General features: G+C 37.2%; 1 protein-coding gene across 1 annotated transcript in view; it reads left to right on the forward strand.

The window, feature by feature from the left end:
* The first annotated feature begins 8,100 nt into the window (after positions 1–8,100).
* SAMD12 (sterile alpha motif domain containing 12) overlaps positions 8,101–23,478 on the forward strand; it is a 480,071-nt gene continuing 464,693 nt past the window's right edge. The window contains exon 1 of the mRNA XM_074266561.1: positions 8,101–8,266. Within this exon, the coding sequence (XP_074122662.1) occupies positions 8,254–8,266 (13 nt within the window). The 5' untranslated portion in view covers positions 8,101–8,253. The remainder of the gene's footprint in view (positions 8,267–23,478) is intronic.

The raw sequence follows: 23,478 nt of genomic DNA on the forward strand, positions 1-23,478 counted from the left end.
TAACAAAACATGACTGTTCCTCAGATAGATAGATAGATAGATAGATAGATAGATAGATAGATAGATAGATAGATGATAGATAGATAGATGATAGATGGATGAATTCAATTTTGGTACTTTTCTAGAGGATTGAAGTGCTTGCTGTGAATTTCCTCATTTGATTCCTGCTTCTACTCCTCAAATTTTCTGAGAATCATCATTCTGCAACTCCTTATTTTCTTTGGCTACAGAAATAATCAGCCTATTCCTTACTAAGTCTAATCCTTTGCCTGTATCACTGGCCTAACTTCTTTCTACTTCTTTAGGGTCAATATACTCCTAAGAGTGGCTGCTCCAAAACTTCTCTCAGTTTTCTTGTACTTTCCTTCTCATAAAAGGACCTGGCTTCCAATTTTACTGAGAAAAGTGGGGACATCCATTATGAGTGGCTACTTCTCCCCTATTCTCCCCTTTAGAATCCTTCTATATCATTCCCTATTCTCTCCTTTGTGTGTGCAGGTACAGTTTCTGAATAAAAGGTAGCTTTTCTCCTTGCCCAGTTTAATTCCACAACTTCAGTTCTTGACCCTATCCTTCCCTGTGATCTCCAGGAGCTTGGTCCCTGATCATTTTATGTTTTTCTGTCATTTTCAACCTCTTCTCATCCATTCAGTCATTCCCTTTTGCCTATAAACATGTCCATTCTTAGGTCTTCATTTTATATTACTGTTCCCTCATGTTATCATCTATTAACTCTTCTCTTTTTCTTCATCTAGAAAGGATGCTTTCTGCTTGGTTGTTTTCATTTCTCTCCCTCCCACTCACTTCAAGTCTTTGCAATCACATCAATGATTCTACCACTCCTCTGGGTTTCTAATTTTTTTAACTGATAAACTCATTCCTCATTCTATTTGATAACTCATGCAGTTTTGAACATTGTTGATCAACCCTATCTTCCTCCCTCACTTTACTTTCAGTGATAGACTCTTCTTTTGACTCTACTCCAATCTACTGACTGGCCTCTCTTCAGTCTCCTTTGCTAGATAAACTTTTTCCACTCACTAACTGTAAGCTCTGTACTGAGTCCTTCTTTTCTTCTATATACCCTCTCCTTTCAAGATCTTGCCAACTCCCATGGAGAAAATTATTATCTATATGCTAATTGGTTCCAAATCTAGATATTCTTAATATGTTTCCTGATTACCAATCCCAAACTTCCAAATGCCTGGTGAACTTTGCTATGTTTCTGTCCTATAAGTATCTCATATTCAATAAATCTAAAAAAGAACTCAGACATTTCCTAAAGACCATCCCTATTTGTCTAGTTACCCTGATTCTTAACTTACTCTTCCACTCTTTTACTAACCTGTAGCCAATCAGCTGCCAAGTCCTCCCTTCCTCCCTCCATAGGCAATTGGGATTAAGTGACTTGTCCAGGATCACACATTGAGTATCTGAGGTTGGATTTAAATTTAGGTTCTCTTCACTCCAGGGCCAGTGCTCTATCCACTGCACCACCTAGCTGCTCCCCTAAATCCTTCTAAGCTTCCCTATATAATATGTCATACTCCTCCTCTCTATTCTTTATGAGGCCAGATTTGAACTTGGGACTTTCTGACCCTACTTATTAATTGCCTCTTTTCTTTAATGACTTACAAAGAGGTTTTATAGGAAGCTTTGATCTTCCTAAGTAGAAATGACCATTTCCTTCAGATTTCACATATCATGTTTTCTCTCTCACTTATCATATATTATCTATTTCAGCTGTGTTTATATCTTACTTTATAAGAGACTATGAATTCTTTGAGAGCTAAAATAGTGCCTTATCTAAGCTTTTTTTTTTCTTCCCCAAAGCACAGGACAGTTTAGTGACAAATGTTTATGCTTAATAAAAGTTAGCTATTTTGAAAAATTATTTGTTAATTTTTTACCTTTGCTTTTATAAGCTTTTATTTCCACTTTTTTCTCCACCCCTCTCTTCTCCCTCCCCAAGATAGCAATCAATGTGATATAGGTTATACATATGCAATCATATTTAACATATTTCTACATTACTCATGTTGTGAAAAAAAGAATTGGAACAAAAGGGGAAAACTATGAGAAAGAAAAACCAACCAAAAAAGTGAAAATTGCATTCTTCAATGGGAGTTTAGAATCCATTTTTTTTTCTGGATGTAGACAGAATTTTCCATGGTGAGTCTTTTGGAATTGTCTTAGATCGTTGTATTGCTCAGAAAAGCAAATTGTATCAAAGTTGATCATCTATAAAATGTTGTTACTGTGTACAATGTTCTAGTTCTGGTAACTGAACTCAGCATCAGTTCACGTAAATCTTTCTAGGTTTTTTTTTTTTCTGAAATCCACCTAATCATCATTTCTTAGAATAATAGTATTGCATTACATTTATATATCACAGTTTGCTTAGCTATTCCCCAATTGATGGGAATGTTCTTGATTTCCTTTTTTTAATTTAACCACCACAAACAGAACTTGTAAGCTGTGTTTTTAAGCTTTGCTTTTGTCCTGCAGTAGTTTACAAGATAGTGGGAGTGGCTTGAACACAAACATATACATATTAGAAAAGACAAACTGATTGAGCAAGGTAGAAATAAAGTGAATTACTAAGGGGAGCATGGAGATGACGTCTATCTGATTATATTTCATGGAGGAAGTGTCAGCTAAAGGTCTACAATAGGTAAGGATGGTGACTGGAAAGGGCAAAAGGAATAGGGAGGTTAGATTATTATATAAGAGAAAAAGGTGTTTAGGTGAATATGAGTTTGGTCCAGTTTAAACTAAAGACTATGAAAAAAAAGAAAAAAAAAACTAGTATGACAAGATTAAAAAGGGAAATTAGAGGCTAATTATGGAGAGTTTTGAATACTAGGCTTTCAACTCTATCAGTAACCAAACGTACTGAAAATGAGATTTTTGAAAGAGCTAAAATAATACAGTATATGATATTTTATGGTCTACAAAAAGCATTCCTTACAAAACCTTTCTGAGGTAGCTGGCATGTTTTCTAACTTAGTATCTTCACAGAAGAGCTCTACACATAGCAGGTGTTTAAAAAAAGGTTTCTGAATTAAGTTTTCACTATGACTTTTACAAAATAGTAAAATGAGGCTCAAATAAATTTAGATGATTGGTTCAGGATCATATAATAAATAAAGATCAGAACTGGTGCTAAAATCTCAGCCTTCTAAATTTTAATTATATACATCTGCTGTTTCTTTTTACATTGCCCTAAATCTTAAGTTTGCTACACTGATAATTTTACAGCCTTTTACTTTTTATTCAGTTACTTAGGTTTTTTTTTTTTTCTCTTTTGTGATTTTCCATATAGTGCATTTTGAGAACCTAAATTTTAGCCAAGGTTTCTCATCTTTAAACTCAGTAAGTAATAATGAATAATAACAATCCAATGAAAATTACTTTGATTTATTGCAGAATTCCATAGAGTAAGAGAGCTTTATTTATTCTTGCAAAGCCAACTGAATCCATTGTAGCTCTCTGATAGACAACACTGTTTATTCCTTTTTTTAGGTAAGAAAATCTGTACATATGGCTCCATATATCTAATTCTTGAAAGGAAGGCATCAAATGAGAGGGTGAAATATTTATAGAAATGTGTTTGAGGTTGAATTTATTCTAAACAAGTCTAAAGAATTCTAAAGAAGACACCCCCTTCCCACTATTTTGACCAGATTCCTTCAGATGGCCTTAGTCATATCTTTTCAGTTGGAGCATCCTACCATAATGGTTGAATGCTCCAGCCTTCTTGGTCTTCACCACCAGACCATTTAACAAGCCTGGATAGATCAAAAATGTTTAGAGCAACAGATAGCTTGTGAAATAAACTGAACTCTCTACAGAGAGAGAAGAGTACTGGGGATTATTTGAAGAGGATTGTCCTTACTACCTTGTTAGGTAGGCTGAAAGTGATGATATGCTCTCCTCCAATGAACTAATGAATGAGTATGGCTCTTAAAAACATGATGTATAAGAAGGAGATTGATAAACCACCTACAATTGTACAGTACTACATTCTAAAATTGTATACTTACCTAGGATCAGAGTAGTAGAGACTCTTTTGCCCCACCAGAACTTAACACATCCCTGAAAGCCTCTACCTATCAGTTTTCATCCTATCTAATTATTTATAGACACAAACCTTTGACACACAAGGCCAGATTTGAAGGACTGTTGAAATATGGAAATTTACATAGCTTTTACTTTAAAAAACCCGATAGAATCCTTGAGGGATTAGAATTTTTAAAAACTAGGGAGAGTGGGGATAAAAGATATTTTCTCTCTATTAATGGTGACAAATGAGGTTAGAATACTCACTTAATGGAATGAGCTAACAGACCCTTATTTTACGCTTTTTTATTTAATATTTTCATTTTCCATAGTTACATGTAAAACAATTTTTTACACTTGCTTTTTAAAACTTTGAGTTCCAGTTTCTCTCCCTTACTCCCCCATCCCACTCCCATTGAGAAGGGCACATGTGAAGTAATGCAAAACACTTCCTAAAAGTCATGTTGCAAGAGGTAGATTCCCATTCTCTTCACCCCTGCCCCCTGCAAAAACATCCACGAGAAAAATAAAGTTGTTTTTTTTTAATTTTTTAAGTATTCTTCAATATGCATTCAGAAACAATCAAGTCTTTCTCTGGATATGGCTAGCATTTTTCATCATAAGTCCTTCAGAATAGTTGTGGATCTTTGTATTGCTGAGAATAGCAAAATCATTTACAGTTGATCATCCTATAACATTGCTATTACTTTGTACACAGTACATTTCACTTTGAGTTCATGGAGGACTGTCTTGCTCATCATTTCTTATAGAAAACAATAATATTCCATTATAATCAAATATCACAATTTAATTAGCCATTCCCCAATAAATGGGTGTTCCCTCTATTTCAATGTCCAATTCTCTGCCCTGACAAAAAAATATTTGCTATAAATATTTTTGTACATATAGATCTTTTTCCCTTTTTAAAAATCCCTTTTGGGATTTATATCTAGTAGTGTATTGTTAGGTCAAAGGATATGCACGATTTTACAGCCCTCATATCTTAGGATATCCATCTTTAATAACGTTTTGTGGCCTGGGAAAAACGTGGATGGTACCTGGAAATTAGTAACAGTCTACACGCAGTGGTCCTCAAACTTTTTAAATAGGGGGCCAGTCTGAGGGACTGTGGGAGGGCTGGACTATAGTAAAAACAAAAGCTCACACTCTGTCTCCGCCCCTCAGCCCATTTGCCATAACCCGGTGGGGGCATAAACGTCCTCAGCAGCTGCATCTGACCCGAGGGCCTTAGTTTGAGAACCCCTGGCCAGTGAATGGGATCAAATAGTTACACCAATTTTTGTAGCTTTTCCTGATCTTTCTAGAATGGTTCAATGAATCAGATAGTTCAGGCCTCAGATGAGTTTTATGGAATTACTGATTTTGCCAGTGCTTTCTTTTCCACGACAATCAGAAGACAGTTCGAATTCAGCAAAACAAAGGGGCTATCTTCCTGCTGCCAGGCCAAACCTTTTGTATTTCAAGTCACTCGATCTGAAAAGCTTCAGCCAAAGACCGGAAAGAGGATGGTCTGTGGCCACAGTATCTACAATGGCTCTAAGAAAATAGCCCAAACTCCCATTATGGTGCAGGATAGGTAAGGAAAGAGATTTGCATTCACTGTCCCAGGACTAAAAATCTTTACTAACTGCTTGGTAACTGGATAATAGCCACAGAAAACAGATCCTAGAAGCTTTTTCTATCCATGGTCATAATAAACACTGTGGAGTGATCTGTTTTTGTTATATTGAAGGTTCCTCTGTTACCCAGACCTCCCTCTCATCAAGGAATAGAGAATAAAGAGGTTGAATGTGGTCATGGTGACTTAATAGTTAAAAAATATATTTAAAAGGACTCAGATTTCTTCTCTTCTCCTATGCCTTACCCATATCAGTTAACATGATTACCATTTCTACCCAACCAAAGGAGGTACAAAGTAATTATTATTATTAATGTAATTAATAAGTTATTAGAGAATCAGATAGGAAAATGGAAATTTAATCATTTGAGATTCAGTCAGACTATTTTACATTCCAGCCTGTAGTCAGAGGACTTGAGTTCCAATCCCAGTTTTGTCATCCATTGCCCACATGAACTTGGACAGACAAAATCATTTCACTTCCCTAGGCCCCAATTTCCTTATCTGTACAATTAGCTGGGGATGGCCTAGATAGGTAATTTCGAAGGTTATTTCCAACCACAATCTGGGGTTCCCATAATATTTTACTGATTATTCCAGAGTACAATTCAAAAGGATTACTGTCCTTTTCACCAGTTGTTGGTAGAAATACACACACACACACACACACACACACACACACACACACACACACAGAGCAGCTAGGTGGCGCTGTGGATGGAGCACACTCCTGAAGTCAGGAGGACCTGAGTTCAAATCTAGCCCCAAACACTTAACACTTCCTTGTGTGACCCTGGGCAAGTCACTTAACCCCAATTGCTTTAGCAAAAAAAGAAATATATATACATATATGTATGCATAGATGCACATGTGTGTATATGTGTGAGTGTATACATATAAACTCATCCAGTGTTGAGCACTTTCTATGTGCCAGGTGCACATATATATATATATATATATATATATATATATATATATACACACACACACATTTATATATAATTATACATATATGTATATGTGTGTATGTATATGCATGTATATATGTACACATATGTATGTATAACATGTATGTTTTTATAATATGTATAATATATACATTTATATACATATATATATATATATATATACACACACACACATATATATATATACGTGTGTATATATATACATGGAAATAACCAAACAAAAATAACCAAACAAGAAGCTTAAGTTCTGTGATGGGAAGGAACAACATACATACATGTCTATAGTCATACATATAAACTATGTGCACACATGTATGTGTATGAATCTATTAAAATTTTTCAACTTCACTTAGACTTTTGGGACATTATACGTATAAACTTTAACACATACAGATTTATATGAGTACACCTATATGTTATCACACAATGAATACACACACATGTATATACGTACACTGTGGTTGTATATGTACACACATACACAGTATATATTTAGCGACATGAGTGGGCAGCAGTCGTATTTGGGGGAGGGTGGAATCTGGAGAGGCCTAAAGGAGAAGGCGGTATTTGGCAGGAGCTTTAAAAAGTATGACTTTTGATAGGCGGAAGGAAAGTGAGGAAGTGAGCTTTGGACACTGGGGACCCCCTAGGCAAAGGCAGGGACAGGGTAGATGGAATCTCTTCCCAGGGGAATAGCATGGTCAGTCTGATTGAACCATAGAATGTTTTAATGCATAATAAATCTCCAACTGGTTGGCTTGCCTAGTAGATGGTTGAAATTCTGCAGGAATTGTGTACCTTCCCAGCCTTCTTTACTGGAGACCCTAGGCTGGGTTTCTTTCCAGGCCTCAAACGTCCTTGCAATGTACAATAGAGGGGTGACTAATTACTGCTTTCCCTCGACCCCACTTGATGCAACCATTTTGCAACTGACATTGGAGGTCAGGCATCAAACAGGATGCCCTGCTCTTTGAAGTCAAGGGTCTCTGGGTTAGCGCGGAGGAGGTGGAGAAAGGTCAGACCGAACGCGGAAAGAGTAAACTGTGGAATGACACACAGCTATCATAAAAGCCAGGAGCCTCCCGCCCCTAGCACCAAACCTTGCCCTCGTACCTGTCCCCTTCTAATTTGACAGAGAAGTTCTCAATCACTAATCCCCATTCCAAATCGCTTGCTAAACCCTGAAGCTTTGCATTTCGGGAATTGTAGTTCCGATCACAGCCCCGGGCTCCCGGTCCTCCTCTCCAGCCCTGGGGATGCGCGTCACTGCCTAGCCAGGTCGGCACCCTGAGCTGACTTTGGAGAGGGTGAAGGGGCGTTTCGATAGCGCGCTCAAAGGGAGGATTCCGAGGGCATTTGCTGGGGCTGAGAGAGGGGGAAGGGAGACTACATTTCCCAGCCTGCCCGACTCGTGCAGGGAGTCGGCTCCTCCAGTTTGCGTGAGGGCTGCAGGTTGATCTTGGTTGCAGATGAGCGCAGAATTTATAAGCGAGAGCAAGTGAAGTGTGGGGGGGTGGGGAGTCCTGGGCAGAAGAAGTACCCAGGCCAGGCGAATTATGCATACGTTAGGCAAACACTGAGAGAATGGCTGTGGAAGGTAAGAGACATCTAAGTCCTATTTCCTGCTGCAGCAGCAGCAGCTGCATCGACACGCGCACCCCAATGTACCCACTGACGAGGACTGAGGGGATCGTAGGGGGAAGGGAGAGGGATGAGACGGGGAGGAAGGGGAGGGGGAGGGAATGGACTTCTGCCGCCTCCCGCCCCTCACCTGGGCCATCCAGGAGAAGAAGACGCTGGGTTACCGCCAGGGAGAGGGGGCCCAGAGGGGCGATGGTGTGCAAAGGAATTAAGGTCTGGAGGTGGGGAGAGGATAAAAATCCCATTATGCAAATTGTTACACCGGGAATTGGAGGGAAGCTCGAGCTACCCGGCCCGAAGCGCCAGCCTCCACACAGACCTCTGGCCGTCGGCAGCCTCCCCTGGCCGGCCAGCGGGTGGGCGACGAGCCCTTTTCATGCCCCCACGTGGGGAGGGGGACCCTTGCCAGGTGCGTCATCCCCCCAATGTTTGGGATCTCGGATTGCGATTGGGCTGGAAACCCCTCCCTCCGACGCCGGGCTCCGAGCTGGGCGCGCAGGAGCAGCTGCGGCGCCTGTGCTGGGGGTGGAGAGGTGTCACTACACCTGTCTCCGTGATCCCGCGGCCGCTCTTGGGAGCTCGGGAAAGTTTGTGGGAACGGAATTCGTGCGGGTGTGGGGGGAGGGGAAACTCCTTGGATTCTTTGAATGGCGGCGGGGTGGGGAGGGTTGTGATTTCATCTCGTTTTCCTTTTGCCATTTGGATCTCCCCTACCCAGTTTCCGAGTTTTGTTAGGCAATTATATCTGCCAGTTACAGCATCCCCTGGGCTTCCTGGTTGGAGATACAGTTAGGGATGGGAACCTTTGACTGAGAGGGGTACAAGTCTTGGGGTCACAGGAACCTGGATGGAGACTAGGAAGCCCCTTAGAGAGTGTCCAGTACAACTGAGGCCTGCAGTGACTTGGCCAAGGTCTCAAAACCTTCAAGGAGCAGAGTCAGTTTCAGAACTTAGGCCCTAGCAAACAGGTCTTTTGCCTCCAGATCCAGTGCTCTGGCTGAGATTCCCTTACCAGAAATGAGGGGGGAATGGTGAAACCCACTAATGTTTCTGATGCCACATTGTGTAATGAGTCAAGCCTGTGCGGAAGTGATTGAACCATAATGACTAAAGGTAGCGTGCACCTTCTCATGGATAGAGAATTACTTATGGTATACACGGTGGCGAGGAGCCAAAGTCTTTTCCAGGCATCGAGGGCAAGAGAAGGCAACACCCCAGCAGCAGAGCTGGGCTCAATGCCACCGGGAAATGAGGCTATTCCTTGTGGGCACGAGACAAGAACCAGTCTCTGAGGACCTCTTGCTTTTGGAATGAAAAGGAAGAAGAATGGCTGTCCAACTTAAACATGGTGCAGCTAGGTGCTTACCTCCTACTTGTCAACCCTTTGAGCAGGAAACATTTGTTTGCAATTTCATATACATCCATCATCGCCAATTACTATGTCAATGGACTTTTTTTTTAATATATGTGTGTGTCTGTATCTCTGTCATTTAATTAATATTTACTAAGTGCTACCACAGTCAGGCACTATGCTAAGGATTGCAGATACAAAGAGGCCAAAAAACCATCCTAGCATCATAATTAACAGAAGGAAAACAGTTGAATTAAGACGTGATGAAAAAGCCTTCCAGGAAAAGAAGGGATCAGCTCTCTACTATTTGCTTTGTCTATATGAGAAAGAAAAGAATGTAAATGTAAGAAGGAATCTGTAAGACTAATTCAATGGAGTCAATTATCAAATTGAAACAGATTGTTGAAGGATGTTGATTTAGAAAACCACAAATTAATCTGCTGAATTTTTTATGTATTGTGCTAAATATTTCCCAGTTACATTTTAATTTGGTTCTAGCTTCACCTCCTCATTTTGCAGATAGAGAACTCAAGCTGAAGGAGGTTAAATGACTTTTATCCAAGGTCACACAGGTCATCAGTGGGATTGAACTGAGTCACTCTGGCTCCAATGCTGGTGCCCCTTTCCCCCAGTGCAGCCCTACTCTGTGTCTCATCTTTGCTTGTAAGTAATGTTGGATGCTCAAAGACTGCCTGTGCCTTCCTAAAAGTTGGAAAATCTTCTAGGGTAGTAGAGGTCTTTCTCAGTTTGGAGAGGCTTATTGTCAAAGGGTGAAGAAATATGGAACCAAGTTACTCTCAGAGACTGTCAACAAGTCACAAAGGGGCTTCTGGGTTTGTAAAGGTAGTGCCTACATTGTGAACAGAACTCGATGACCTATTAAAGCCAGTAGATTTGTGTATATATGTGTGTGTATAAATAGAGTATAAATACATATGTAGAATTGTTTTATTTATATATTTATATTTAATATGTTTATTTTATTTTTATTTATATTTTATATTTAGTTTTATTTTTCTTTTATTGATTTTACTCAAACAAGAAGCTGGACCAAAGCATACTTAAAAGAAACTAGGAGAGCTTTTTAAAAGGAGCCATTAAGGGTTTCATATAATTTCATCCCTGTCATTGGTCAATCAAGTTTTAGTTTGGGATTTCTGACGTTTTCATTTTCATTCAGGTGGCATTTGAGAGTAAAGAAAGTAAAAGTAAAGAGAAGTAAAGAAAGGAAAGTGATAGATTTGTTTCTCATGTTAATATTTTGTTCTTGTTTTCTAGAAGAGACAAAGCAGGAGATTGTCAATGGCATCTGGAAAACCTAGGTTCTACCCATTCCACATTTACTGTATAATTCTGGGTAAATCTTTTAACTTAGACAAGCAATTGTCTAAGACTCTCAAGTACAGATGAGTTACATCTATCTGCCTCAGTTTCCACATGGAAATTTCTCATATAGACAATTACCCTGATGGAGCATCCCACCCTACCAAATTCCTAAAGTATAGCTTTAAGATATAGAAAACTCCTCTAGGTACAGTAATTTGAAGTAAAGTATAACTTAAAAAAATGTCTTTTCTTTGTACTTCACTAATTCAGAATGCATAAAAATATTGGGCATATAGGAAAAAGGGTTGCCAAGATATTTTAAAATGTGAACAAAATTATGAAGATTGAACTATTTCAAGAGAAAATTTGAGAAAAATTCACAAATATGCATTTTTGAGGAAAAATTAAGGTTTTATCATATTATCCACTCTTTCCTGCCGTATTCAGAGACATATCTCTTATAAGAAGAAAGGTACAAAGATAGTAGTCACATATCAACCCTGAATGATAGATTTATGAATGATATATACATCCATAATACCCCACCTTTTCTTTTTTTTTTTTTTTTTTTCTTTCTTTTTTTTCTGAGGCTGGGGTTAAGTGACTTGCCCAGGGTCACACAGCTAGGAAGTGTTAAGTGTCCGAGATTAGATTTGAACTCCGGTCCTCCTGAATTCAAGGCTGGTGCACTATCCACTGCGCCACCTAGCTGCCCCCAATACCCCACCTTTTCAAAAAAAAAGGAGAAATGTACATTTTTCTTCTTTACTTTTTTTCTGTGTGTGTGTGTGTGTGTGTCTGTGTGTTTGTGTGTGGAGAGGGACCAAGCTTAATCGTTATAATTACATTGTCTTCAATTTTTTTTATTATTGTTCTTTTCATTTATTATAGTAATAATGGGTATTTTAAAAAAAAGCATGGTGTTGTCTACTTTATGTCAGTTTATATAAGTCTTCTTATATTCTCTGCACAAGAAGTGATTGATATGAATAGAGTCCAGGGTAAAAACAGAATGTATGTGGGCTTAAATCCTGCCCAAGAGGCTTTTAGCTATTAGATTCTGGATAAGTCTCTCAGCCTTTCTGAGATAGTTTCTTCAGTGTAAGTGGGAATAATTATTACTTTATAATTTTAACCTAAGTAAGTATTGAATTCAGTGCTGTATAGCATCAGAGGTTTCCAGAATTAGGATGATAAAAGAAGAGTGAGCTATGATGAGTAGGAACCACAAAATCTAGAAATATTTATTAAAAGTCTACATATGCTATGTTGAGCATTGTTGAAGATTTTAATATGAATAAGACTGCCTGCAACATGCTCTTCTCCTCTCCCCCATATTATGGTCTAGTTGTGGGATCAAATTGTTCAATTCACCAGACATTTATAAAACATGATGTGCAGGGCATTCTTGATACAGATATACAAAGGACACATTTTTCCTTCTTAATGGAGGGAGGGGAGAGAAAAGAAAAACTACATATATACAAATAAGTATGATACAAAAAAAGTAAAAAACAATTCAGTACTCAAATAGATTTGTGATTACATTGATTTGAGTGAGCCTTGAAAGGATACAGATATTAATCCTCGTGTCTTTGTCCCATTCTTTAGATTCTGGGATAAGAATTGATAGGAATTTTTTTCCCATAATTTCATGCCAAAGGACCTACCATATGTACTGTGAGATTTCTCACATTTCAAGCATCCCAGTGTAGCAGTTGAGCTACATATCTGTTATTTCTTGTTCTTCTTTTTTGATTTTCCATTTCCTCAATGGCATTTTTTACTCCTGATCTTCTTTGAGGTCTTTTATTATGTTGTAGCCTGTTCATACCCACCATGCATCTCTCTATTGCCCTTTATGTGACTTGCTTTTAATTCATTGGATTTTATAGTGTTTTGTGAAATTTGTGCCTTCATTTATGGAAGAATTTGGAGTTTCTTAAGGAAATTTTCCTGAAGTCTATCTAATCCCTGTTTAATTTAGCTCCAACTCAGTATCCATTTGTAGAACTCTACTGATATATAAATAGAGATAGAGATGGTCAACCTATAAGCAATAGACAGTTTTCATCCACTTGGTTTTCCCCCATGAAGTTAGTTGCTTTTGAGTGGCTTGAAACCAAGAAAACCACTAATATAGTCAATATTTATTGTAGTATGGGGTCCTAATATAGTAGTAATTTGATGAAGTAATATATTTAAATATTAAACATCCCAATTAAAAAAAGAAGAGAACAAAGTTCTAAGAAGCTTTGAATGGAGGCAGGATCACTAAGAGGAATGATTGTGAAACTGTTTGGGCTAAGGAAAAAGATGAATTGTGTATCTAGTGATAAGGGATGCTATAGAAAAGCTTTGAAAGCAAATGAAGCCTGCCAATTCTAGGTGATATCAAAACTATTCTTGTCATATAATGGGTCTAGTTATTCCAAATTTGGAAATAAAATAATAGGCAAAAGAAAGTTTGGTTCATAAGCTTTGTAGTTGGATTTGGAAATTAAAGGACAGGTGCTGTCCACCTATCCCAAGGCAAAAATCTCCTTTTGAATTAGATAATGAGGCATCCTGAATAGCAGTACCTCATGTGCATTGCATCTTGAAAGTATATATATATATATATATATATATATATATATATATATATAAAACTACAGATTCTCTGCCAATTTCTCCCCTTGGCCTGCCCCATAGTAACACTTGCTTATATTCACAAAGACTTATTTTTTTGTACAAGCTCAGAGAAAAGGTCATTAAAATAATTACTTTTAACAATAATTTTTTAACAATTTAACAAATTAACAAAATTTTAACAATATTTTAAAACTGCCTAGCTTTCCTCTTATAACTTCTTCCTGTGTCCTCTCTGAGAAACTGAGAGTCATGCCTTATAATAAAGGTGTTTTGTTATTGTAGGAGTTTGTTTTTTTAAAAAAGAGAAAGATGAAGTTAAAAAATCAGCCAATCAATATATGGGAGTGGGAGGGTAGAATGAAATTCTGTAAGATATTCTATACCCGTTTACCTTTCCCTCAACCTTAGCAGATATAGATATAGAATGGGGAGATATAGAAGACATCTTGAAACCAAGAAAACAACCACTGATATAGTGGGGTCTTCTCTTTGGAGTCTAGTGAAAGGACCACTTATTTATTGGAAGGAAGAGATTCATTTAGTATTCTATTTAAATCTTTCTCCTTCTCTATCTTTGGAATTTCTACTAATCTTTTCAAAGCCCAACTCAAAGGCCTTCTCTAATTTCTACCTCCACACAACCAAATATAGTACCTTGTTTTTACACCTCTTTAATGTGCTTATTTTGTAGTATTTGTGTATTCTAGTTATCTGTGTTTTTATCTTGCCCTTCCACTAAATTGTAAGCGCCTGTGAAATGACTGAAAGTGTGTTAATTAATTCTTAATTTTGTATCTTCTTCAGCAACTAGACCTGTGATTAAGCACTTAATAGATGCATAATAAATATTTGTTAAATTAATCAGTGGATTTTCCCTTTAGAAGCTGAATGTAAAGCGCTCTGGAGAAATTCTTGAATGAAAGAAAGGAGGAAGTTGGATTAGATGATCTTTGAAGTTCTTTCCTTCTCCAACTCCATTGTTGATTAAGTTGGGTCATTCTTAAAATCATAATACAACCCAAACTCTCTTGATTATTGATGTAAAAGGAAGCCATTGATTGATAAGAACCCACAATTTGTAGCAAAAGCCTTCTCTTATTAAAGATCTATCACTTGGAGGATTGTATTTAGCTGAAGAGAACTATTTACTCACTTATTTTGATTGACTTCTTCATTTTGGAGGAGACATCCCAGAATGGCAACTAAGAATGTACATGATGATTTTGTTGTATATTTGAAAGGAATATATTAGATTTGCAGTTTCATGTAAAATAATTTTTATTTTACTATTTTGAAAATGCTTTTTTATTCCATAATTAAAAAAAAAAAGAAGTTAAGATTAGAATATAAATTTTAAGCTACTTTTGAAGTTAACCATTCATGCTTAGGGGGAAAAGGCATGTTTACTCTTTGACCTTTTTATGGTTGTTCTTACACATTAAAGATACATTCTTAAAAAAAATATTCTTCCTGCATCTCTTAGAGATGAGCTCTGAAAATTACCCTTGATACCTTCTATCAATTCCAGATGGGTGCTACCTAACCTCTTCCTAAGGCTACACTATTTCCCATCTGGATTCTGCCTTTGGGAAACTACAGGTGCCAATGCTGAAACTTAATTGTTATCCACACTGGCTTCCCCATCATGTTCTGGTGTGTAATGCAGTAGTGACACCCTCCTTAGCTGTGCAGTGTGGAGATGAAAGCAAACCTGGCTATATTTAGTCTGATTTTTCTAAAGTGTGGGTGCAGGATGATTCCTGTACAGCCCACTTCAACAAGTGAAAGCCAGTGCAGGCAGAAAAGCCATTTGAAGAGATCCTCTCTTTCTTAAAGATCTGCTAATAGAGAAAGGCCATAAGAGGATACTTCAGTTGTGAGTTGGATGGATGGGTGGGTGGGGATGTGTGTGCTACCCCTTTCCTCCTCTACATTGTTCTGTTATTCTTTTATTATAATGGGAGATGTCTTTGTCCTTATCTTTAGCCTAGATGAGAACATACTCAGCACACATTGCTCAATGCTCAACCAGGGCTTGGAAGCCCTTTTATAAAACATAGTCTTTCTCAGTTAGTTTATGTTCTAAAAGGAAAGATAAGTCAGGTCAATAGAAAAATATAAATTCAAGCATTAGAAAAAGGAAATATGAGTATTACAGTATAGGTAGAATTAGTGGGGGTGGGGAGATATGCAGATCTTTAAAGAAGTTTTTCCAGTAATAAGTGTTATCTGGGAAGATCACCATACTTAAAGTCAGGAGATAACTTAGTTTATCTCTTTTCTCTGAAGCTTACTAGTTGTATGGCCCCAAAGTAGTTACATTTCTTTTTGCTTCTCATTTGTGTTCTAGATTATATTTCACTATATTTATTCACTTTTATTGTTCCAGATTATTTATTCGCTATATTTCACTAAGTAAGCTCCCTAAGGGCAGGAACTCTCTTGTTTTTTGTCCTTATGTCCTTGTGTCTGATACATAATAGATACTTAGGTATCTGTGAAGTGGAGATAATAATATCTGTAAAACCTCCCAGAATTCTTAAAGGAACAATAAGATAACATATACATACGTAAATATACCATGTACTCACATGGAGGTCAGAAGAAGCTTTGCAAGGACACTTTCAAGGTCTTTCTGAAGATTTTTGGAATCAATTGCATGACATGGGAGATGCTGGAGTACACCATTCAATATGGCGTACTCACATCAAAGAAGGAGTTCTATGAGCAAAGCAGAATTGAAATTCTCAAAATAAACATGAGATGGATAAATTTGGAGAACTCACCCAAAATGTTCACATGGACTATTTGTGCCCAACCTGTGTTAGAGCATTCCAAACTCATACTGATCTTTGATACAGACACTCTATAACTTGATTATAACATAGTGATGTCATTTTGATGCTATTCAAAAACAAAGGGCAACCAACCAAATATGCATGAATACATCTATACAGATACATAGAGATTGATATACATACTACATGCACGTGTCTATGTAAATTTGTGTGTATGTGTGTGTATATAATATACACATATATGCATGCATGCCATTTGTCATTATATATCATGTGTATGGGACATTTGGAAAGAGACTTAGAATGAAATCAAGGGAACAAGAACTAGATTTAATGCTGACTTGGGTAGCAGAGAACACTTGGACCTCCTATTTCTAGAAGACATTGGTACATACTTCTCAAGGATGATAAGGAGCTTCCCTTTCTTGAAGAATTTGAATTAAATTGCAATTTTGTTTCAGGGTTTTTGAAATCTTGTTGGTGGTAAGGAAAAGATCTATCTAGATTTTTTTCTAGCCTTAGATGAATTTAAGATAGTATCACATAGCTCATCTGTTTCTTTCATCTAATTTGAGCAGTGCTGTGTTTAGCTCATTAGCTAGAGATCCTTTGCCTTTAAAAGTTTGGAAGTTTCTATTTATCTTGGAGGGACAGCATGGACTTAGTAGAGTGCTAGAACTAGAGTCTTAAGCATTGGGTTCAGATGTCACCCATGTCACTTATTAAGCATATCACCATGGGGGAATAACAATGTCTCTAACTTTTTTTAAAATTTAGCTTAAAAAAACTAAATTGCTAAAAGTATTGCTTTAGATTGCGTCTAAAGCCTACTCTAATTTTTTAATCTGTAATCATGTTATTTTATTATGGGGAATTGTAAATTCCCTCCAGGCAAAACCTGTTTCTATTTGATTTGGTATTCCTTGGGTTTCCCACAGAGCAGAGTCCATAAAACTTTTAAGTGTACTGAGACTTTTAAAAGGAAAACCTGTCTTTATTTTAAAATCCAAGTAATTAAAATTGGGCATAATCTAAGATCAGAAATACATACCAATGTAGTAGAGACATCAATTAGCCCTGAAAACCTACGTTAAAATTTATGACATTAATTACAAAGGATGTGAGTTAAGATGATGTGTATCAGTCACAATGACTAAGTAAAGAAAAATGGAACCAAATGATAATAGAAGCTTACATTCAAAATAAGTAAGAAGGTAGTCAACCTTGAGATCCTTTCTTAAGCAAACTTGCACAACAAATGAAAATGGGTGGAATAGCAGATACATGGAACTCAATATGAGTCAGATCCTTAGGAAGCAATCACTAACTAAATCCCCACTCTTCTTGTAAGGCAGAAGCAATTCCTGCTTTGTCAAGACATTGCAAGGCTTAATATGAACTACTAATCTTGGAAAGGCTCTGAGTAATGCATGTTGATGGATTGTATCTGTCAAAGAACTTGTCTAACTAAGTTAGGAGAGATTCTTGCCAGAAAAATGGTTTTCCTTTTGACCATGGCCATTCATAAAGAACTAACTACTCATTAAAGGAGGGAGAGGGAGGCTGTTTTGGGGGTGGTAAGTCCCTATATCCCTGAAATCATGAACCCTAAGAATACCAGGAAAGTCCAGCATGAGTTGGCAGCACAATGTGGCAGCCAGATATATCTTATTAATAGAAGTATGGCATGGTCAGAGCAAAGGAGGCAATGTTATCATTGTACCCATACCTGGTAGATTATATCTCGATATGTGTGACCCATTTTACAAGGGACATTGACTATCTGAAGAGTGCATAGTTTGGAAGAGAGAAAACGGAGCAATTAAATTCATCAAATATTTATTTGGCCCCTACTTTGTGCCAAACACTGGGCTAGGAGTTTCAGACAGAAAGACCAAAAAATAAAAATAGTCTTTGTCCTCAAGAAGCATATATTCTATTGGTGATTACAAAGGGCCTCTTATAGAACACAGCATGAGAGCTTGAAGGAGCTAAAGTATCCTAGAATGACGGTCCAGATTGATGGAATACCTTGTACCAAGTTAGGCCAATTAAGCTAGCATATTGTATGGGAAGGGAAATAATATGTAATATCTCTGTAAAGATTGCTTGGAAACACAATGAGGCAAATAAATGGCAAGTAAAAACACAATGTGGGCCTTGGAATCAGAAGATCTGAGTTTGAATCTTGCCTCAGACACTGCTGAGGAACCCTGGGCAAATTATGTGACTTATTTCAGTCTTTTCTGTATAATGGGGTTAATAATAAGCACTTCCCTCATAGGGTTGTGGGGATCAAATGAGCTAACATATAAAGTGCTATGCAAAACTTAATGAATTGTATAAATATATTGTAATATTGTAATTATTACTTAATGGTTTATCCTATCCTGGAAGCAAAAGGGAGATGCTGAAACTTCTTGAGCAGAGCCTATTTCTATCATTTGACCTTTGTTTTAGTTGGGATAAGATTCTTCTCTTAGTTTGGCAGATAGATAGGAGATGATTCAGAGAGGATTCTGGGTAAAAGATAATGAGGATTGGAATTAGGGAAGTTATGATGTAAATGAACAGGGGGGATAGATTCAAGAGGTGTTATAGAAACAGAATTAACTATATTTGACCACTAATTGGGAATGGAGGACAGAGAATGATAAAAGAATCGAAGAGGATCTCTAGCTTGTGAACCAATGTCACTGGAAGAGGGGGGACACCCTTCTTAGAAATAAAGAAGATAACAGGTTTAAAGGGGAAAGTTATCTACTTCTGTTTTGAACATGTTGAAGTTCAGAGGTGACTGAAGACTTCTGGTCAGAAATAGGGGCAGCTAGGTGGTGAAATGGATAGAGCACAAGGTTTATAATCAGAAAGACTCATCTTCATGAGTTCAAATGAAGCTTCAGACACTTACTGGATGTTTAATCCTGAGCACTACACTTAATGTGTTTTTGCCTTAGTTTCCTCATCTGTAAAATGAGCTGGAGGAGGAAATGGCAAATCTCAGCAATATCTTTGCCAAGAAAACTTCAGATAGAGTCAAGAGTTGGATGCAGGAATGTATGTAAAGATTTGAGTGTCAGATACATAGAGCTGAACCTGTAGAACTTACTGAAAAGAACACCAACAAAGATATAGTGAGGAAGAAGGGGTCCATAAGGGGGATCTTGGTGTAATTCCAAATGGAAGGCTGGATGTGCATGAAAATCCAACAGAGCACCCTGTTGTTTAGCCATGTAGTGGGAGAACTAGGAGTGGGCATAACTAGCGAAGGAAGAATTATGTTTAGCAATGTGAATACAAAAAAAGGTAAGTAATACAATCTTAACCCTCAAGTTAATGGGAGCTGAAAAATTGAAGGAGGAGGAAGGGGAGGGTATACAGGTGAGGAGGAGGAAAAGTGTTGTGGAGGGTGAGTTGAGTTGGGGTATGAGAATGTCAGGAGTCTATCCTGGAACAAGGCCTTGGCAAAGGAATCACCTATCAGAACAGACCTTCAGGGGGAAGATTTCTCCAAAGATGAGAAGGTTGCTTAAAAGAAGTTGATTGCACAGTGTGGAACATTGCAAAGAGTTCAAGAGTGATTATTGAAAGAGTTATTTTGTGGTAAAGAGATTTTCAATGACTCTAGACTAGAGAAAGGCTTTAGTTTAATTAATGGTGGAGAAGAAAGCTAGATTTTAAAGGATTGAGGAATGGATAGAAGAGGAGAATGGAGGAAGTCAAGTATAGGCAACTTTTTTTCCATTAGGAGTTTGGCTGTGATGGAGGAGAGAGATTAAACAATAGCTTGAGCAGTCAGAAAGATTAAATAAAGTCTTCTTAAGGATGAGGAACATCTTGGAATATTTTAAATAATCAGGGAAAGAGACTAAAAATTAGAAAGAGTAAATGAATAAAAGATTGAGACTTTGGAGGACTTGGGAGGATAGAGATGGAATTGAGGCACAAGTAGACCTTAAGAGCCACCCATTTTCTGAAACTGCAGAGAATTGAGGGGGGTTTTGAGGGTATTTAAGGTGTAGAATCATGAGGCTAGAAAATTTTTATGGGAGTTTCTAGATCATGGTGGAGAGGGGAAGAGAGTGATGGGAAGGGGAGGAAATGTGGTGCCCCTAAGTCCTGTGATGGAGAAGGGAAAACTATAATTATCCTCTCTACTTGCATACATTTCTTGTGGTTAAATCAGCCTCTTTTTCTTTATCTGGAAAATGGGGATAAGAGCAACTATATCACAGGGTTGTTTTGAAAATCAAATGAAATATATGTGCTATATAAAGTTAGGGTTTTTGTTGTTGTTAAAGTAGAATAAAGTAGAAGATAAAGTCCTCTACCGAGAGAGTGGGAGATGGGAACAGTGTAGATGGCTTGAGTAGAGACAAGACAGGTTGGAATCAGTAAAGAGTAAAAATAATTGATGTGCAGGAGTGAAAATTAAATAAGGTAATTTTGAAGTTAGTTCAGTTAACAATTATGTGACTTCCATCAGTGTTTAACTATGGCTGAATAAGAGCAAAGATGATGGCTGATGGGAGCAATAGAGAGTTAGCTTTTCTTGTCTTCTTTGGACAAGGGGGCAAGAAATTCAAAGAACTGATTAACCGCAAGGTCAAGGCAGGAAAATGAAACCAGGATACAAGTCTGGGTTGGGAAAGTAAGGAGGGTAGATGGAATGATAGGAAATTCAAGTGTTGACAGAGACTAGTTTTAGTAAGGTAGGATGAGGTCCAAGGAGAAATGGAAAGTTATGGTTAGAGGAATTTCATCATGGTGGCGAAATATTGCTGAAAGATGATGACATAAAGAATATATACTTTTTATAGATGAAGTAGAGTGGAGGTGTAGGGACTGGGAGGTGAGGAGGCTAACTACAATGGATATATAATATCTATCATCCATGTGTATATTCTCTCCAAGATGTAGTTCACAAGCCTGCTCACTTCCTGTTACTCTAGTGCAAATCCTTTCATAAACTTGCTATAAGAGGCCCACCAAATGGTCTGAGGATCTCCTTTTTGATTTTTTGATGTCATGTGAACCAATGGAGGAAATAGACAATCTTGATTGATGCGTTTTTCTTTGATCCTGTAACTCTGATAATATTGTATATGCCATTTCTCCTGCCTTTTCCTCTTTGTAGTGTGTTTAGGCTATTCATTCTTACCACATACATCTTTGTTGCTCTTTGGATAACCCTTAATGTCACTTCTCTGGAGACTGCGTTGTTCCATGACTCATGATCAAGAGGACTCACTGGGAAAATATTGGTATTAAGAAGGCAGGAAGAAGCTTGTTTTAGGCAGGCAGAAGCTTGGAGTCATTAAAAGAACTCATTGTCTTTTCCCTGAAAGCACACCTCCTCCTGATACCCCTACTTTTGTCCCGTATACCACAATTCTTCCAGTCATTCAGATTAAAAATCTAAGAGGTCTCTTACTACTATAGTTTTACTGTTTATTTTCTCTTGTAACTCATTTAACTTTTCCTTCAAGAATTTAGATGCTAGACTACTTGGTGCATATATGTTTACTTTTAAGAATACTTCATTGTCTATGATAATGTTTTAGCAATATCCTGATTATTGCCTGGCTAGCCCTTCTAATTAGGCATATTTTTGCTTTTGCTTTGTCTGAGATCATAATTACTACCTTTATCTTTTTTACTTCAGCTGAAGCATAGTAGATACTGCTCTAGCCTTTTATCTTAACTCCGTATGTGTATGTATCAAGTGTCTCTTGCACTAAGAAAAACCATGAGAAAGAAGAAACAAACAGACAAAAAAAGTGAAGATATTATACTTCAACTCACATTCAGTCTCCATAGTTCTTTCTCTGGATGCAGATAGCATTTTCCATCTCAAGTCTATTGGAATTGTATTGAATCATGACACCTGAGAAGAATCATGACACATATGTATATATAGCTCCCTTTTTGAACCAATTTAGATGTATGTGAGATATATTGTCTAAAATTCCTCCATTTTTCCCTGTATTGCAATTATGATTTCTTTTTTCATGATTACTTTTTATGCTTCTCTTGTCTTGTGTTTGAATGTCAAAATTTGTATTCAACACTGATTTTTTTCATTAGAAATGCTTAGATTATTTCTCCTTAATCTACTTTCAAGGTCAATTAGCCCTACACACAGTGGACCAGCCCTATACATAATGGGCATTCCAAAAATAAAGATTATCTGATGACTCTTAAACTGACTTTCAATCCTGGGATTATATTAAAAAAAGTTTTGCTCTAAACTTTATATATATGTAGGTACTTTTTTTTGGAAGCTTCCCATTACAGCCTTCCCTTGATATAGAAATACACTATGATTTGTTATGCTATGAAAGCTGGATGGTACTTGCCACCAGGTATAATTGCTATAGAAATTAAATAAGGGTGACTTCTCTAGCTGAGGTGAATTCAGGAGAAGCTGGAAGCTAGGTCCAGGCTGTATACATTTCTTACTTAAACTTATGCACCTGTTAAGTATGACAGATTGAAATTTTCCTAATCTAATATAACACCATATAGCTCACCAAGTTTCAAACCTGAATTTATGAGTCTTTTTTCTGCTTACTGTCCCAGGTTTTGACTTAATTTTCTCTTTAGATTATTGCTTTGGTCCAGTTGAGCTCTTTAGTTAACAATTATGTCATTGGCTTTTACTTCAGACATTGCTATTGCATGATGCCATCTGTTTCAAAGACCCTTGTTCTCATCGATCAATAACTTCTGAAACCAGGTTTTATAACCTACTAGAATACCCTGACCGAAACCCCTCCTTGGATGAGAGAGAATGAGATCTGTTCAAGTTGGGCAGGTCCCCTGCCTTCTATCCTTTCTACTCTATTGTTTTGGAGTATCCCAAATAGTCTTTTTGTTTTTCTCCCAATTTAATTGTCTTATGAAATATATGGGTTTGGTCCTACTCTACTAAGTATTTTTTCTTGAAAATATTGACTTCGGAATGGCTAAGCAAAAATAAAATTACTTTAGTTCAGAAGATTAATCCATAATCCAATTGATATGATTGGTTTTGATCAATTCTCTCTTTTCCCCCCT

This window comes from Sminthopsis crassicaudata, chromosome 1 (genome assembly GCF_048593235.1).
Source record: "Sminthopsis crassicaudata isolate SCR6 chromosome 1, ASM4859323v1, whole genome shotgun sequence".
Lineage (NCBI taxonomy): Eukaryota > Metazoa > Chordata > Mammalia > Dasyuromorphia > Dasyuridae > Sminthopsis > Sminthopsis crassicaudata.